Below are 17,930 nucleotides of genomic sequence, written 5' to 3'. Positions count from 1 at the left end.
AGCAGGAAGTATGGAGGGGTTATAAAGAAGTAAATGTTTTTTTCCTTTATGGAGGAAAAATATCTGCTATAAATACAAAGAGTTACAAAGTCCAAATTAGGTGAATCCAAAATTGGGGGACAGGATTTTAAGTTACCCCTTAGGTGTCTTTCAGTAAGGTAATAGGGGAAGAGACGGACCTCAAATCTCTTCAAGGTAACCAACAGCTGGAGCCTCCCGTGACACGGCTAAGGTAACGCTCGCATGACTGGACAGCCTCACCACGGAGGAGAAAGAGCCTCCCAAGCCAGGAGACCCGTGGAGCCCCAGCCATGCTCTGACTTGCTGGGGAGGAGGCAACCTCAGGCCTTCAGTCTGCCCACTTGCCCAATGAAGCTGGGACTGCTAGCCTCTCAGAAACTTTGTAATTCTTTTTTATAAGAATTTTTAAAGCTTATTTATTCCATGAGAGGGAAAAACAGGCAACCCCACCAGGGTCTTGATGCCATGACCCATCCGCAACGTCAGCCTGCCCGGACATGCACATATATCTGACATATTCAGGCACACCCCGGGACTCAAACCCAGGACCTTCCTGTGTGACCTCACCCCATGGAATGCTATACTGCCACCTAGCCACAGCAACTGACCAAAAAGCCTTCTGATTTTGAAATCTGGAGTCAGACAGACTTGAGTTCAAATTCTGCCCAGGCCACTGTGTTGTTCTGTGTCTGTGTTCAATTCACATCATATCTCTGAGCTTTGGTTTCTTCTGACATAAGATAGAAATAAAAATCCCCCATCACCCAGCCACTGAGGAGGTGAAATGCTATGTCTGTGACATCCTCAGCCAATGCAAACAATGCTACACAAGCCACTGAGCTGGATGATGTCATTATGACCCCACTGATGGTAAGAAGAATTAATACAACAGAAAAAAAATGTTTTAATGTTGCCAGGGGGTCCATGTGCTTGCCAGAGACAGGCAGAGAGACAGAGAGGGAAAATGAGAAAGCACTTCCCATGGGAATAGCCATGCTACAATCCCTTCTCCTCCTTCTCTCCCTCCTTTCAGGATTTTGGGCACACACATGTACCCAGTGTGTTTCTCAAGCCGCTGGGTCCAGCTCTCAAACCACAGTCAGCCACGTGGGATCCAGCCACCTTAACCAGCATGCCACAGCTGCCCCCCAAAAACATCTGACCACTCTAGCAGAATGTATTTGGCATAGGCGTTCCCAGCATAGAATCTGGTGGCAGCGAGGCTGGGTTCAGACCTGGGTTCTACCACTTCTAAGGTATGTGACCCTGGGTAAGTCACTTTACCACTGGTTTTCAGTTTGCGCATCGGCTGAATCGGGAATATTTAGAGTACTCACCTCACATAGTTACTGAGGACTCTTCAGTGGATATACATAACGTTCTCACCACAGTGCCAGGCATAAACTGAATGTTAAAACATATCTATGGGAGACAGCAGGTGGTTTGGTGGTTAAGAAGCTGAACTCTCAACATGGCCGATCACAGTTCAAGTCCTGGAACTGGAAGCTTGCTTTCTCACTTTCTCTCTCTCTTTCTCTGGTCAAATAAAAATAATAATAATAAAATTGAAATAAATAATTCTTTAAAAATATTACCTGTATAAATATATTTTATTAAAATAATTTACCAGTAGTAAACTTTAGCTCTGTAATTACCATTTACTAAAATTCAGGCAAACTCCTTTCTCCTTGGGGCCTCAGTTTCCCTAGCTAGAAATTGGAGGAAAAAACAAAAATGAAAACAAAAACAGAAGACCATAAACAAAAGAAATACATATGGAAAAAGTGTGTGTGTGTGTGTGTGTGTGTGTGTGTGTGTGTGTGAAGCACATAGTTTACTTTTGTTGGGAAAGAAATAATTACAGAAGGGCAAAGTAGATGTTCTAAGTAAGTTTTTTTTTTATTTTTTTCTTTTAAGAAAAGTCTGGAACACATACTCAAAGTAGAAATCTTGCAAATTCCTATTGCAAAATAACTCCTGGTCAGCCAACCACAATCTCTATAAATATATCACAAGATCAACAGCCAGGCCCAGAGGGGGAGGGGGAGAACAACTACATGATTTTTTGCAAAATCAAAACAGTTCCTCCCTGAGTTAGAAAGGAAGAAGTCACCCATTTTTATACAAAGAGAGAGGTCCATGAATTTGAAAAGAAAGACTGTAATCCTACACATCCCAATGGATGCCTGCTGAGAAAGCGAGACAACCAGATTGTTTGGGAATTAGTCTATAATTTTTTTCTTTGCATGGGAAAAAGACTTCGGTACCCCGAATTCACTGGGGCAGCTATGATCTTCTAATGGCTTGCTAGTAGTTATTCGAGGTGCATTCAGACCACGTCACACTCTCCAAGGGGTCTGATTTGGGAAAATCCTTCAGGGTCAGGGACAGAAAAATAGAAGTCACTCCAGGTCTTTTAAAGGGAGGCCATTTAATATAGGGATTTGAATACACCGGTGATCAAAGAGTTGGGAAGTCAAGCAGGGGACCGAGGTAACCAGGGGCTAGCATATGAGGGTGCTGCTGCCACCACCCCTTGGCCTGGGGTGATAAAGGGGAAAATGGTAGACCAGGAGCTGGGGCTGTCCAGCAAGGGCTGCTGGTAGGAGCGAACCACAGAGCAAGTGCCTACACAGAACACACCCCGAGAGTCGGAGAACAGTGGGGCAACGGGTCCCAGGCCTCCCCCTTCCTCTAACATTCCAATCTTCCGGCTGAACTACTTGAAGGCCAGACAGACAGAGCACCTAGGATCATAGTTCCTTGCAATCCAGACCCCAGCTGAGAAGGGAAGGGATGGAGCCGAGGTCAAACAACTGCTAACCAGCTCGAACAGGCAACTCCAGAAAGGCAGAGGTTCTTGACAGCGTCCTGTACAGCTCACAAGGGGCCAACCTGGGCCCAGCTTTCCCATCTGGACTCCAACAACCTCACAGGCAAGGACTCTCTGGTCTTGGACTACCATAGGATCATACCTCAGAGCTTTAAGAATCTGAAAGCCTGCGATGGCAGTCTGGCCACCAGCCCAAGCCCCCGACGCGTAGGACACTCAGACAGCCCTCTGACATATTTTTACTTCTCACCCTTGCTGAGAACCTACTACTGGCAGTAAACTCATCACATGGAAGAATGACTGTCCCCAAGCCATCTCCCAGAAGACCCAAACCCCTAAAGGACACTCTAGAAGCAACCCTCAGCCAGACCTAGAACACTACACATTCAAGGATCAGGAACAGAGGCTGTAAGATACCGAAGCCTGGTGCCAGCTAGGCTGGCGAGGGCCCCAAGAATATCATTCCACCTTCAAGGCCACTCCAGGTTCATACTGGAACTTTTTCCTTTCTTAATTTGCTAAAGGGTGCATGCACTGACTGAAGAGAGACACAGAGAGAGAGAGGAAGAGAGGGAGAGGAAAAGAGATGGCCACGCTACAATCCTTCTCCTCCGTTCTCCTCTTGGGAAGCTGGGAATGCACATGAGGCCAGTTTGTTTTTCGAGTCCCTGTGTTAAGGACTCAAACCGCTCAGTTGGCCCTCCAGCCACCTTAACTATCATGCCACCTAGCTGGCCCACACTGGAACTTGTTGTCTGAACGATTACCATAAAAGGCAAATGGGCCCAGACTCAACCCTGTGATCCTCTTGGTCCTGACTGTGGCTGAAGGCTTGATTTACCTACATTCTGGAAGAAAGAAAAGGCCCTTCCCCCTTGCTTTACAGCTCCATTCCTACTCCCTCCAGTCACAGGGCGATCTCCCTCCCCTGTTTTCTTAAAGCACTTATTGCCTGGGCCATTCAGACGATATTGATCACCAGCTGGTATACTCCGTCATCTTTTTATGACCTGTCTTCCCAGCTGGACCATCCATCTTCCCCAGGCAGGGACTGCGCCTCTGGATTCCCCAGTGCCCACCAGGCAGCCCAGCACACAGAGAGCATCCACACGGCATCCTTAAAAGGGAGGATGATGCAGGTTTCCAGAAGCCCGAGTCTGGGATGAGGTAGAAATAATTACCCCACCAATGCCCACATACATTTGTTTAGTGGCCACTGATGGGATTTCTACATCCATTACATCATTTAATTCTTCACAAGGTAATCGTCATGATTTCCACTTCGGAGAGTTGGGGAGTGGAGGTTAAGTGACTTTGCCCAGAGTAACATGTTACTGGCAGGGCTGAGATTCAAACCCACGTCTTCTTCCAAAACAAATACCAAGCTCCTTCTCTTTCCCAGATTCCAGGTCTTGTTACTCTTTCATAAAATGAGCTGACTTAATAAAATCATGAAATGATAAGACTTTATAAATGTAAGGCACTTAAGAGCACGCCTGGCACAAGTGCTATGTAAATAATACCTACCATTGTCTTCATTATTATCCCAAACATTTCTCCATTGCCACTGAACCTATTTCAAAAAGTCAGCTCACCTTGGACCAGCAGATGGCAGAATTTTATATCACTGGACGCCCACATGGCCAGTCCCAGTTTGAGTCCCGGACCCATCAGCTTGAAACTCACACCAGGCACGTGTACGTGCATGACCGAAATCCCTAGAGGAGGAAAGAGGAGAGGGGACCGCAGCATGGCCATCTTTCCTGGGGATGATTTCTCGCTTTCTGTGTCTCTGTCTCTGTCTGTCTCTCCAGTGAGCACACACACCTTATAGCAAAAATCTCTCTCTAAAAAAAAAATAAAAGTCATTCCACTTCAACACCAGTGGTTGGCAAACAAAGGGACAGAAATGGGAAATGTCTACATTTAATTTGAACTGGGAAATTATAGAAAGTGATAGGGCTAGTTCCAAGGAGACACACAGAGATGATGGACAGTCCTCAGAAGTCTACCCCAAACGCTGACCTCCCCTGTACCAGGCCACCACCATCACTTCCTTCCAAGTTAGGCTTTGATCGCCCCTCCTGACTGACTTCATCGGTAAATGCCTTCGGTGCACAAAATACAGTGCTTTCTGATGATGGAAAACCAATTGGGACCAGCAGTTAGCGTAATGGCTATGTTGCTGAACTCCCATGTAGTCGACCGCGGTTTGAGTCCCGGACCCGTGGCTTAAACTCACGCCGGGCATGTGTGCGTGCGTGCCCAAGATCCCGAGAGGAGAATGGAGGAGAAGGGATTGCGGCATGGCCATTCCCTCTGGGAGGTGATTTCTCACTTTCTATCTCTCTGTCTCCCTCTGTCTTTCTGGCGAGCACATGCACCCTATAGCAAAAACCTCTCCAAAAAAAAAAAAAAAAAAACCCAGAAAGAAAGCAAGCCTATTGAGTTGGCAGCCTTGTACAGAAGACAAAAGACCCAAGTAAAATGACATGCGTGTTGTCATGTGTTTGAGATCTGCAAGCCCTTTTCTTCTCCCTCTTTTGCTGGGTCCTGTGTGGGTTCTGTGATCATGAAGACTTAACAAACACTTTGGGATTGGCATGAAAAAATTAATATTCCAGCCACTCGTGGTTTTGGCCCAATGTCTTTGGATAAATAAAACAAGTCAGCAGCTACCAAGCCCAGCTAAGATAAAGGATGAGGAGGCCGTGTGGTGGGCAGACTGACATATCAACTCTTGCAAAAGGGATTTAGATAAGAAATTTCCAAAGCACCTGTATGTACCCTCAGCTCCCACATCCACTGCCACATTTCCCTAGTTGTTGTTTTTAAGTCTGTCTATTTCATTTCCTGAATGATGGCATTTCCTGACGAGGTCCCACTCTACTACGATATCTCCCCCTCCCTCTCATCCCTTCTTCCAGCCAGCCAGGATTAAGGGTGTACCGAGGGTGCTCAGGTGGAACTAAGATCTGAATCCAGGACCTCACATCTAGTTTTACTTGACTGCAGAGCCATTGCATGTGGGCCACCATTCTCTAGTTTTAACTTGGTACGTCCCAACAGACTCACCAACTTTCATATCCTTTGACCTAGGAATTCTACTCTAGGGAACAAATTCTATGAGTATTGTACAAAAAGATTCAAAGATTTTGTGTGTAAGATGTCCACTACATTATACATAGTACGAATTTGGGGACAATCAATATGCACAGTGATAGAAACAAATACAGTTGACCCTTCAACAGGTTAGAGGTGTGACTCCCCTAACCCCATAGTTGGAAATCCCCCGAAACTTGACTGCTAATATCCTACTGTTGACAGGAAGCCTTTCTGGTAACATAAACAGTTAATTAACACATATTGTTTATGTTATTATGTGTATATTGTTTTTTTACAAGAAAAATGTTAATAAGAAAAGTGTAACAAAAATACATTTACAGTACTGTATTGTACTTTCCAATACATGTATTGGAAAAATATCCACATATAAGTGGACCTGTGCAGTTCAAACCCCTGTTGTTCAAGGGTTAACTGTACCTACCCACAGAGCCACTGGATTGGTTGCTCCTGAATGGTGGAAAGCTATATGAAATGTACCAATTAAATTGACAAGGACAGAATCAAAACTATATATATCTATATATATCTTTATCTAAACAAACACATCTATGGTACACACAGATGCAGTATCCCCAAAAGCCACTTGCCCTAGATGGCTCAAAAATGGGTAATGTTTTTCTTCTTTCCCTGTTTAGCTTTCCATGATTTCTTTTGAGGAAAAACTCGTATCCTTTAAAATATTCATGCTCTGCATCTATAAAGGCAGGTACTGGGACAAGGTGGACAAGGTGATTTCCTGGGGCTCCATCTACTCTGAGATTGGGTACCTGTGACTCAATGCATCTACTATCTGTTCTGAGGACAGGCCTGACACACAACCATGCAGTGGAAGACCTATACTCAGGGCCCTTGAGCACCACCTGGGCCCTGAACGAGATGACCTCCACAGTCCCTCTAAGCACTAAGATTTTTTTTCTTCTAAAGGGCTCTTGGGGGAAGTAATCTTTTTTTTTTTTTTTTTGCCAGAGGGTGCACGTACTTCCAGAGAGAGACAGAGAAAGAGCAAGAAAGCACATTCCTCCCCACCCCACCCCTGGGGTATGGTCACACCACAATGCCCTCTCTTCCATTTCCCTCTCCTTTCTGGATTTTGGGTAAGCATACTTCACCTGGTGGTGTGTTTCTCAAGTTGCCTGATTGGGGACTGGAAACGAGCAGTGAGCTATGTGGGAACCAGCTGCCTTAACTACCTGGCCACAGGCTGACCCAGAGGGCAGTAATCTTTAAGTCAACTGCCTTTTTAATACAGAAGGGCCTTGGAGTAAAGTACTTAGATTGTGTGCAGTAGCAACCACAGTAGCTAGCATGAAATGAGATACAATTATATGTCCACAACTCTAAAAGGCTCATTAAACGCGTCTGATCTCATCCAGCCCCCTCATTAACCAGGGATTACTCATCCACTTTACAACTGGAGAAACTGAGGTCACAGGAGACATGATTTGCTGTTTTAGGGAACTGAATCCAACTGAGAATGTTCAGAGGTGAGCAGTCCAACAGCATGGCACAGTCTGAATATCAACGTGGATCAGGACTCTTTCGAACTGTGTTGTTTGATCCTCACCACTTAACTACACAGTGAAGAATACGATTGCTACTTTCCTGGGACCTCCCAGAGTTCCTAATACTACTGCGATTTTATAGCTCAAGACACTGAGGTTCAGAGAGGTGAAGTCTCTTGTTTGAAATCACACAGCCAGTCAGCAACATAGCTAGTATCTGTAGCCAAGTGTATCTGACCCCAAAGCCCTGCACTCCATCATCATGCCATCTCTGACTTCTCCAAGAGGGAACAAAGTGAGAGGGCTACCAGAAGTCAGACTGCACCGCAATATAAGGAAAGCCCTTCAGAGTCCCAGAGTCCTAGAAGGGAGGAGCTCCCCATAAGAGGCTGTCGTCAGAAAATGGACGTCACTGGTGAAAAAACAATCAGGAGTTTTGAGCAATAGGATGGATCAGCTACCTGGTACTGGGGGGAAGGGTAACAGTGTCCCTTATGAGGATGTTTGTGTTCTGGATCCTTCTGGAAGATTCCAGTCCTTCTCCTAAGCTTCTTCTGACCAGCCCTACTCATCCAGCTCTTTGTCCTCCACGTTCAGGGCCACCATCTTTCAGAGAAATGCTGCGGACCAAATATTTCATTTCCTTTATTCCCCTCTTCCTGGCTTCGCAAGTATAGTAAAAAGTTAATGAATCTATAAATTGCTCACTGGCTTAAAAAAAGAAAAAAAACAGTTAATGGAAATTTTAATGAAACGCCCTGTCCGCAGAACTGATGGCAAACCCAGAGCTGGAGTACCTGGCACCGAATGGCCCAACCTGGGTGCCATGAAAGCCAGGGCCGGCTGCAGAAAAAAAGCAAGGTTCCAGGTGCGTCGACATCTGAAAAACGACAAGTCTCCACTTCCCGCTTCAAAGAGGCAACACAACTTAGAGCTGCCCAAAGGGATAAAGTGTCTGTCGGCACATTCTATCATCGAACTGAGAATCCCCATTTCTGAGAATAGGAAAATGGCACCAAACCACACTTGTTGCCCTGAGGCATGAGGCCAAGGTCTGGGACACAACTCCAAGACGGGAAAAGCCACAATAACCATATGCCCAAGAGGCCCATCAACACAGAATGGCCTGAGTTCCCTGCTCTGGAAATGCCAGAGCTGATGGGAGGCAGATATGTGTGTTTTGGGAAAAGTGCCCCAGGCCATCCTGGTACCGGATCCCAGTTGAGAAATACTGCTTCGATGCCTGCTCTGGGTCAGACACTCAGTTGGAGCCTTTACGGAATTTATTTCTGATATGACTTCTACAACAGGCAAAGGTAAATGTGACTATTTTTGTTTCAATCGGGTGAGAGAATGGAGGTTCAGAGAGGTTAAGTGACTACCTCAAGTCACACGGCCAGTCCAGGCCCATCATGGCAGGTGGTTACTCATGAAAAATTGCCTCGGCTTTTTCAAAAGCTTCCTAACAGGCCTTCCGGACTCCATTCAAGCCCACACCCATCCAAAAGCATCTACCTATAGCCTGTTTGGTCTCTCCAAGACACAAGTCTGGCCCTGCCTCAACTTCCCTTTCCTGCCCAGGTGAAAACTACATTTCCCCCGTCTGCAGTGGCATGGGCCCGGCTCTACTCCGGCCTCAGCTCCCACCAGGGCCATCCTCACAGCCAAGTCTCTGTCACCAGGGGACCCTGGATCTGTGCTTGTGCTCACTGCCTGGCTTATTCTCCTCCCTAACTGCCAAGACATTCCTGGACCTCTCTCCCGCCAGGAAACCTCTGGGACATCCCATCCTTCCCTACTGAACCTCCTCCCTCACCCTGCTGTCCCAGACAGGGTTAAGTCCCTCTGATACATACTCCCTCTTCCCTTCTCTTCCCCAGCCCCTCCTGGTCCCCTTGCTTAGTTACTGACCAGCCTCCTTCCCAAGGTCAAGGGCAGCTCACAAAGGCCTGACCCAAAGAAGAGACTCAGGAAACACTGAGAACAAGTGGGGTGGCAGGAGACAATCCTCTACAGCATCTTCATCCCACGGCCCAGGGCTCTAGCCCTGGGACCTGGTCCTGCTCGGCCCAGACCTCCTCAGCCTTCCTGAGGGGGAGTCGCAGAACCACCAAGCCTTGCTGAGTGTGGAGGACGGTGCACTAGCAAGAGCAGGAAGAAATGCCACATCCTCCAACGCCTTTGGCCTCCCAGCCCACTCACTCTGCTCAGAGGCTCTAATGGGGGAGTGACTGAGACAGAGACAATGAGAGACACAGCCAAGGCAGAGAGCGGCAGGACAAGGCACGCCTACCGGGCAGGCCCAGGAGAGGAGAGGCGGGCCTAAGTCATCCTCATGGTGTCCGGGCCAGAAGCAAGCTGAGGGCACAGCCGCCAATGGCCAAGGCTCTCAGCACACACAGGGACGAGAAATACCTGGAAACTGGAACCACGGCTTTTAGTGTGCAGAGATTTTGAAGCCTCTTTCTCTTTGTTTTTCCCCTAAACCAGTTACAATTAGCATTGAGGGATATAATTACGTTGTTAGTCTAATTGCCTGTTTGAAGCAGGATCTACGGGGGTTTAATGGAAGATTTGAGGGGGGCAGATACAATAAAAAGTCAGGGTAATCGCGGAAGAGATGTGTAATGTGACTTTTTTCCAGGTACAGCCGAGGCCCGAAGTGCGCCAGGGTCCAGGGATTCGCCTCCCGTGCCAACTCCCTCGTGTGGCTGGGTGGGGAACAGAGCTACCGGGCGGCGCGACTTCGCTGGAAATTGATTTGGAGATGCTGACCTAATTAATCGGGAGACGATCCTAGAAAGGCCCTCCGATTTGGAGCCTTCGCACTATTACTGGCAGTGACACACTTAAACATCGGCCGGCAGGGCTTCCCCAGGCGGAGCCAGTGCGGTGGCAGACGGGGCTGGACCGCGTGGAGCCAGAAACCCGCCCTTCGCTTCGGAAGAGAGGGGAAGCACAAGGGCCCCTGGGAATGGAAATCAGAGAGAGGAAATCAGAGCTGGAAATCTGAGCTCGGGATGAAGGGGAACATTCTCCTCCAGGGAGAGTCTGACTGCGGTAGTGAGCTCCTCCACTGCAGAGGCATTCAAGTGGGAAGAGACCATGGAGATGCAAAAGAACCAGATGCTCCTGAAGGACTGCGTCTAACTCTTGCGTCCAGACCACACAGCGGAGATGGGTCTGGAGGAATGGTCGGGAGGAAGAAAGGTGCTCTTCACTTCAGAGGACCACTCCTGCCTCTGACCCCTTGAGTGACAGGACCTGCACCGACCCCGCCCTCACTGAGGGCCACAATGGAGACCTCCTTCCCTAATGATTTTCCCCCAAAGGCATACAACAATTCGTCATAGCCAGCAGCTGGCTCCATGCCGGGAAGGGAAGCTTCAACAGAAACCAAAGGCCACACAGTCCCCTGGACCACATGGACACCAACATGGGCCTCACTGTTTTAGGGCTTTCTTCTCCATCATTTAATCTCATCACAACATCTGGACTGGCCATGGGAAGCATGCATTCAAGCTTCACCTCTGCCATTCTGAAGCTGAGATAATGGCCAGAGATCAACTGTCCCACTGTCCGCCAGTGACCTCTTTTGAGGAGAAGGGGAAAGTGAGGATCTCACAGAACCTTCCAGTTTCAAAATGCAGAATAGCAGGCAACCCCCTACCAAGCCAGTAAGTGCAGAGACAGAGCCAACGTGGATACACACCTGGTCCCAGGAGGGCACAGCCTTCTCCCTCTTATTCCCAGCACTGCCTTCTGGACCTGCCCTGATGTCAGGGACCCCTCCTGTTCACCCCAGCACAGCTAATCCCCAGCAAATCGTGAGCACTCAGAAATACGGGGACCGATGTAAGGCATAGACTGGGCACCTCACTGACAACTATGAGGAGGGCCTGAGGCAATAATATACCGGCCTTTCAATCCACTAAGTTTGTATTGTTGTGTTTTATGGGGGGGGTTGTTTTTAGAGCTTTTTGCCTTAGGGCACACGCACTGACTGGAGAGAGAGAGACAGAGACAATGAGAGGGACAGTGAGAAATCACCCCTGGGGGAAGGGGGGATGGCCACACTGCAATCCCTTCTCCATTCTCTTCCCAGGATCTTGGGCACGCACACACACATGCCCAGTATGATTTTCTACTCACTAGATCCAGGACTCGAACCACAGTCAGTCATGTGAGAGTCCAGCAAAGTAGCCACTACGCCATCTGCTGGCCCCTGGGTTTTGGTTTTTAATGATAGCATATGCACAAGAATGTGAAAGAGAGAAAAAGAGAGAGGTCATCCTCGACAGGGAGTTGTCACACTTTCCCCAGCCCTGCAGCTTGTGAGGATCTTGGGCATCAGAGCACACCCAGTGTGTTTTCAGGCTGATCCAGGGATCCAAACCCAGAGTTGGCCATGTGGCTTCCAGCACTGTAATCCAGTACTCTACAGACTGAGCCACTTAGACGGGGCTAAGCGATTGTTTTGATCCGAAACATCTCAACTTCAGAATCAGAGGAGAGGGTCTCCAGAACCCTCGTGGAACCTTCTAATTCCCATCCCCACCTGCCTGCTCTGAACCCTCCTCTGATCCCATGACTGCGAGGCCGAAACCCTCTAGAATCCTTCATAATGCCCTGACACATGCCACAGAAATGCCTGAGGATTTAGATCTCCAGATGAAGACGCCACTCGGGTATCAGAGAGGTGAGAAAGGCCATGTCTCTTTTCTGCGCCCATGCACCTTCTGAGCAGACGGTGTCTGTTAAACAGAGCTGCGGTATTCCGAATCTCAAGAATGCCCAGGAGAATCAGTTCTGCCAGGTTTTCCGCGTTTTCCCCATTTAGGGTTGACAATGGCGATGGAGTGTGCTTGAGGCCCTCAGTACAAAGGGAGCGAACATTCCACCGCTCCATTTACGAGGTTGCACTGCACGTATGACCCGGAGCAGAAAGACTCATTGAAATCCAATAAAAATGAGGGGCGGGGGAGGCTGCTCTGTTCTTGGAGAGGCCAACAGCGTCTACCACAATCAGCCCAGCTCTGCCACCGACCGGGGGGCAACACGGCCGCCATTCTGATGCTCTTTGTTGAAGCAACAAGATGGCAACCAAAGGGCCGTTGGGGAGTCCCTTCTCCCTAGTCTTCCAGGCCTTCGATTTAAAGGACTTCAAAGACTGGGACAGGTATGGTCTCCTTGGAGGGAGGAGGGAGAGGTGAATAAGAATGGTATTTATTATCAAACACACCAGAGCTGCAGCACGTGGTCTAATTGAGACAATCGTTGGCTGTTTTCACATCCGAAAAGGCTGGAACCCCTGTATCTGCTCCAAAGTCCCACATCAGGGCTGCTCCAGCCTCAGAGCCTGGCCCCAGTGGGTGTCCCAAGGGCCTAACACCGAGCCTCGTAAAACACGGGCCAGAACCCTCAATTCAGTCCAGTCCAGTCCAACTCTCATTTAATAATCAGAGGTGGCATGTGGCTATAGGAATCGGAACAGGCTAGCAGAGGGTGGTGTCAAGCCCTCTGAGCCCTGGTCTTTGGGGATTTAAATGGTAATAAGAGGTAGACCTCAAGAGAGTTGCTATCCAGGAGGGCCAAGGGGGTACCCCACGTCAGGAGGTGACACTGTGCTAGTGTTGGCTGTGTGTGCAGGGGTATACGACACTGTGTACACACTTCCCGTTTCAATCCCTACGGTGAGATACGGAGCAGGAATTCTATATCCCAACTGATCACATGAGGAAACTGAGAATTCCTGAGATTATGTACCTTGCCCAGGCAGAAGAGTCCAAGTTCAAATCTAGCTCTGTCTGATCCTAAAATCCCCTGGGCAAACCCAATCACTCCAAGGAGAAGGATTCACTAAAAAGTCCCAGGGCAGATTCCTTGTCAAGGAGGACCAGCGGCCTGAGCTAGCGTCCTTGTTTTGTTCTGGAAACCTTCCCTGAGCCCCTTGTCTGACACTGGGACTGAGTCTATGCGACTGCAGAGAATGGTGGCATTGGATGAACACGGCCCACTCAGGAGAGGAGAGGGTCTTATGGGATGGGGGAGCTCAGCTGCACGTGTGGGGAGAGGGTGCTACGGGGTAGAGGAGCTCAGATGCGCATGTGGGGAGGGGTCTTATGGGATGGGGGAGCTCAGCTGTGCGTGTGAAATACCTTAATACCAATATCTACCCATACCAGGAAATGCCGTCGATGTGCTCCTCGAAACAGAACAAGGAGGCCCAGTCTGGCGGTGGTCAGTAGCAAACAGAACTGTAGTGCCGGAAGCCACGTGGCTGACTATGGGTTCAGATCCCCAGATCAGCTTAAAAATGTTCTGGGTGCATATATGAGCACCCAAGATTCTGACAGGCTGGAGGGCTGGTAAAAGGGGATCGCAGCATGATGAGCCAGACCAGGGATCTCTGTTCGTCCCTCTCGTACATGCACATACTGTCACGAATTAAAGAAATTTTTAAAAAGGGGTCTGCTAGAAGGTATTTCTTTAAAAATAAATAAATAAATACATACATACATACATACATACCAGAAAGCAAGAATCTAAGAACCAAGGAAAGTTAGGAAGTCAGGAGGCAGCCACCTCAGGAGGCTGGCTTTCCCAGAACCGTCCAGAATGGAGCAGGGTGCAGGTAGAGGTGGGTGAGCCTTCACCAGAAACGAGCAGACCCCTGTCGGGCAGTCTGCAGAGGGAGCAGGCTTGGGGAAAGGATCTGGGACATCCAACTCCAGGCTGCCTCTCAGCTCCATAAGGATAGACCAATCCGACAGTGCGAGCTCGGTGCCCACTGCCCCCTACACCACGCCTAAACACGCACGCTCCCAGCCCTGGTGCCCCACCATCCCTGGGAGGGGCATCTTCATACCCTCTTTCCAAGAAGGGGAAGCCGGAGCACACAGATACGCCCTCCCTGGCTGTGATACTGATTAACATCCCAGCTGGCCCCCCACCTCGCCTGAGTAATTACACCCTGGGTCAGGACTAAGTCCCTCCCTCCAGGTACAGGGTTGGCCATCTGGGGAACCAAGGTGGGATGTCTTGAAGAGGGAAGGCTGTCTGTCTCTGTGAACTCACAAGAAGTCCCAGGACTCATTTCCTTGGAAAACAGTTTCTAACTTGTCACCAATAAATTGCCTGAACCGGTTTTTTTTTTTTTTTTATAAAGGTTTCCCCACTTCACTAATTGCATTCACTGCCTTTTTCTCCATAAATTTAATTAACTTGCTACATGACCTTGGGCTAGGCAAGCCACAGCCCCTCTTCGAACTCAGTTTCCCTCTCTGTAAAGTGAGACCCCCGACAGCTAGTACATCCCAGGATTCCATGATGGCAAAGCCTGTGCCCTTGACATTCCTGGCTATCTCAGCCAGGCGCTCCCCAGAGCGCCCCACTGTCCTGCCCTCAACGGCTTTTCCGTGGCGCTAGCTCTCGAAGTCTTGCATTATCCTAGATGAAAAGGCAGGGCAGCCTGACTTGGCTAGGTCCTCTCTGTCCCCATGGACCCCCAGAGCTCAAATTTGCCGCTGGCATTTCGGTAGAGCCGCCAGTCCCTGGGAAGAGGAAGAAGGACTCCAGATCAGGGACTGGATCAAGAGCACAAGCGTGAGGCTGAAATTGTAATAATAATAACTGACATTTATATCACGCCTTTCATCCCCAAATCCCAAATTAATTAACTTTTTACGAGACATTTTTAAACTAGTGCCATTTAATAAAATTCTATTAGGAGAAGTCTTTTTTTTTTTTCCCCAGCCCTATATTTTTATTAACAGCCACCAAAAATATAATTTACAGGCAACTGAAAGCCAGTCAAGAGAGAGACAGAGAGAGGCTGACGCCGCCGACAACAAAGCAGACCTAGTACTGGCCACAGGGCTGACACCCTGGCCTCACTGTCTGGGACTCCTAGTGGGGAGAGGTCCCACAGGCCCAGTTACTAGACAAGACTGAGTCTCGTTTATTGACCACCTATTTTCTGAGCCACTCTACAAGCTGCCATGGATAAGCACGAGTATACAGAGCAGTCACGGCCCCTGCATTAGACAGATGTCACACAACGATCTCACTCCTAACTAGGTCATTGTCATCTGGTGGGTGCTGAGAAGGCAGACACCTGTCCTTCCCCCATGTCAGTATCAAACAGGGAAACAGAATCTAGTCTGGACTGGAGACCAGGAGAGGAGGAAAGGCCTCCCCGAGAAAACATACTTAACCTGAAAAATGGTTCAGCATAAGCCAGGCAAAGGGAGGGACTAGAGAAAGGAGTGCTATCCAGGTAACCAGAACAGCACGTGTGAGGGCTCAGAGGCTGGGAGATGTCAGGCCTGTCCGAGGGAAGAAGAGGCCAGCCTGGCAGGACACAGGGAGGAGGGGTGAGATGGGGCTGGAAAGAGGACAGGGCCTAGAGAATTCTGTCCGGAGAAGATGAGAAGCTGACCAAGGTTGAAGCCAGGAGAAGAAGCATGACAGAACACTTCCTTTTGAAGAACTGTACGCTGTCTGGGTGGAAGACCACTTCCAGAGCCTCTGTTGCAGCCGCACTGGCTAATACAGTTGCCACTAGCCACATGTGGCAACTGAGCATTTAAAACATGGCTAATCCAGACAGAGGGGTGCTGTTACACGGAAAATGCACACGGACTTCAGACTCGTACAAAGTGAAAAAGGTACAGTACCTTAAGAATTTTTTTTTTTGAGAGGTTTTCGCTATAGGGCGCGTGCGCTCGCCAGACAGACAGAGAGAGACATAGAGACAGAAAGTGAGAAATCACCCCCCAGGGGGGATGGTCACGCTGCAATCCCTTCTCTTCCATTCTCCTCTCGGGATCTTGGGCACTCACACACACGTGCCCGGCGTGAGTTTTAAGCCACCGGGTCCGGGACATGAACTGTGGTCGACTATGTGGGAGTCCAGCGACATAGCCATTACACTAACTGCTGGTTCCCAAGAATTTTTATTATGATGACATGTTAAATGGATAACAGTTTGGAGACACTGGATTAAATAAAATGTTATTAAGATTCATTTCACCTGTTTCTTTTTTTTTTTCCAATTTTTTGCTATCAGGCATATGTGCTCACCAGAGACAGAGTGAGAAAGTAAGAAATCACCCCTGGGATAGCCACACTGCAATCCATTCTCCATTCTCTTCTTAGGATTTTAAGCATGCACGCACACATGCCCAGCATGATTTTCAAGCCGCTGGGTACAGGACCTCAAACCATACAGTCAGTCATGTGGAATCCCGCACCTGAACCTTCACACCACCTGCTGGCCATCTTTTTCCTTTTTTTTTTTAAATAATTATTTTATTTAACTTTATTTACTCATTTATTCATTTAAATTTGACCAAAGATGGAAAGAGAGAGAGAGAGAGAAAGAGAGCGGAAAAGTTAGAAAGCAAGCCACTAGGTCCAGGACTCAAACCATGGTCGGCCATGTGGGAGTCTGGCACCCTTAACCACCACATCACCTGCCGGCCCCTCTTTTTCCTTTTTTAATGCAGCTACTAAAAAATGTAAAGCCACATTTGGAGCTTGCATTGTATTTGTATTGGACAACTCTGTGCTATGTATTTAAGAACAAAACATTTATTTTTATTTATTTAATTTTTTTAGAAAAGTGTCCCCTTTATTTATTTTATTTGTTATTATTTTTTTAAATATGACCAGAGAGAGACAGAGAGAGAGAGAGAAAGAAAGGGAAAGTGAGAAGGCAAGCCGCCAGGTCCAAGACTTGAACCGTGGTCTACTATGAGGGAGTCCAGTGCCTTAACCACTGTACCACCTGCCAGCCCCAAAGGATTTCAATGAAAAGATCTATTTGCCAACTTCCGGGAAAGGATGAGCAATCACTGGCTCATATGGCAGCAAAGTGCAGCAAGGACTAGTTCAGCCCAGAGTGTATCCACCTGGCCCTCCCTCTGTTCTTCAGCAAAGCAGACAGAAGGGTGAGAGGGGAGACACTGTTCCTGGGGTCGGACTCCCTGAGACATGAGCAGCTGGGAGGGGAGGCAGAGGTTCCAAGAGGCAATCCAGCCTCAACAACCACCCATCACAGTTCCTATCCAGATTCAGTAACCAAAAAAAGGGGCATTAAAAGGAAAAACCTAAAGCTCTTCTGACCCCCACTTCCTGAGTCATACTGAAGTACAGTTGGGGGAGATCAAAGTTCTCTGGAGGCATCCGGACTCCAAAACTGAAGATGGCCTTGCCATGGTGGCAGAAGCAGTAGGGTACCGCCATGCGATGCTAGAGCCACATGCCAGGCCTGGGTTTGGGTCCCAGACCACCCTAAACAGCTGGGCAGGGAAATACACACTAACTGAAAAGGTGAGGCAGGGAAATCATGGCGTGGTGAGAACCTGTCAAGAAATGCCTATCTTCACCTAGCCCTGCCATATGGTGCAGGAGGTGGGACGCTGCTGGAGGGTATAGGAGCCGTA

The 17,930-nt window shown here is 48.5% G+C and overlaps 1 protein-coding gene across 1 annotated transcript in view; it reads right to left on the bottom strand.

Annotated features, from left to right (window-relative positions):
- ZNF618 (zinc finger protein 618) overlaps positions 1-17,730 on the bottom strand; it is a 120,451-nt gene extending 102,721 nt beyond the window's left edge. Inside the window, exon 1 of the mRNA XM_027769358.1 lies at positions 17,611-17,730. Within this exon, the coding sequence (XP_027625159.1) occupies positions 17,611-17,730 (120 nt within the window). The remainder of the gene's footprint in view (positions 1-17,610) is intronic.
- Between the last annotated feature and the right edge of the window lie 200 nt (positions 17,731-17,930).

This window comes from Tupaia chinensis, unplaced genomic scaffold (assembly GCF_000334495.1).
Source record: "Tupaia chinensis unplaced genomic scaffold, TupChi_1.0 Scaffold000081_1, whole genome shotgun sequence".
Lineage (NCBI taxonomy): Eukaryota > Metazoa > Chordata > Mammalia > Scandentia > Tupaiidae > Tupaia > Tupaia belangeri.
Note: the sequence above shows the minus strand (reverse complement) of the source record. Positions and strands in the feature narration are given on the sequence as shown.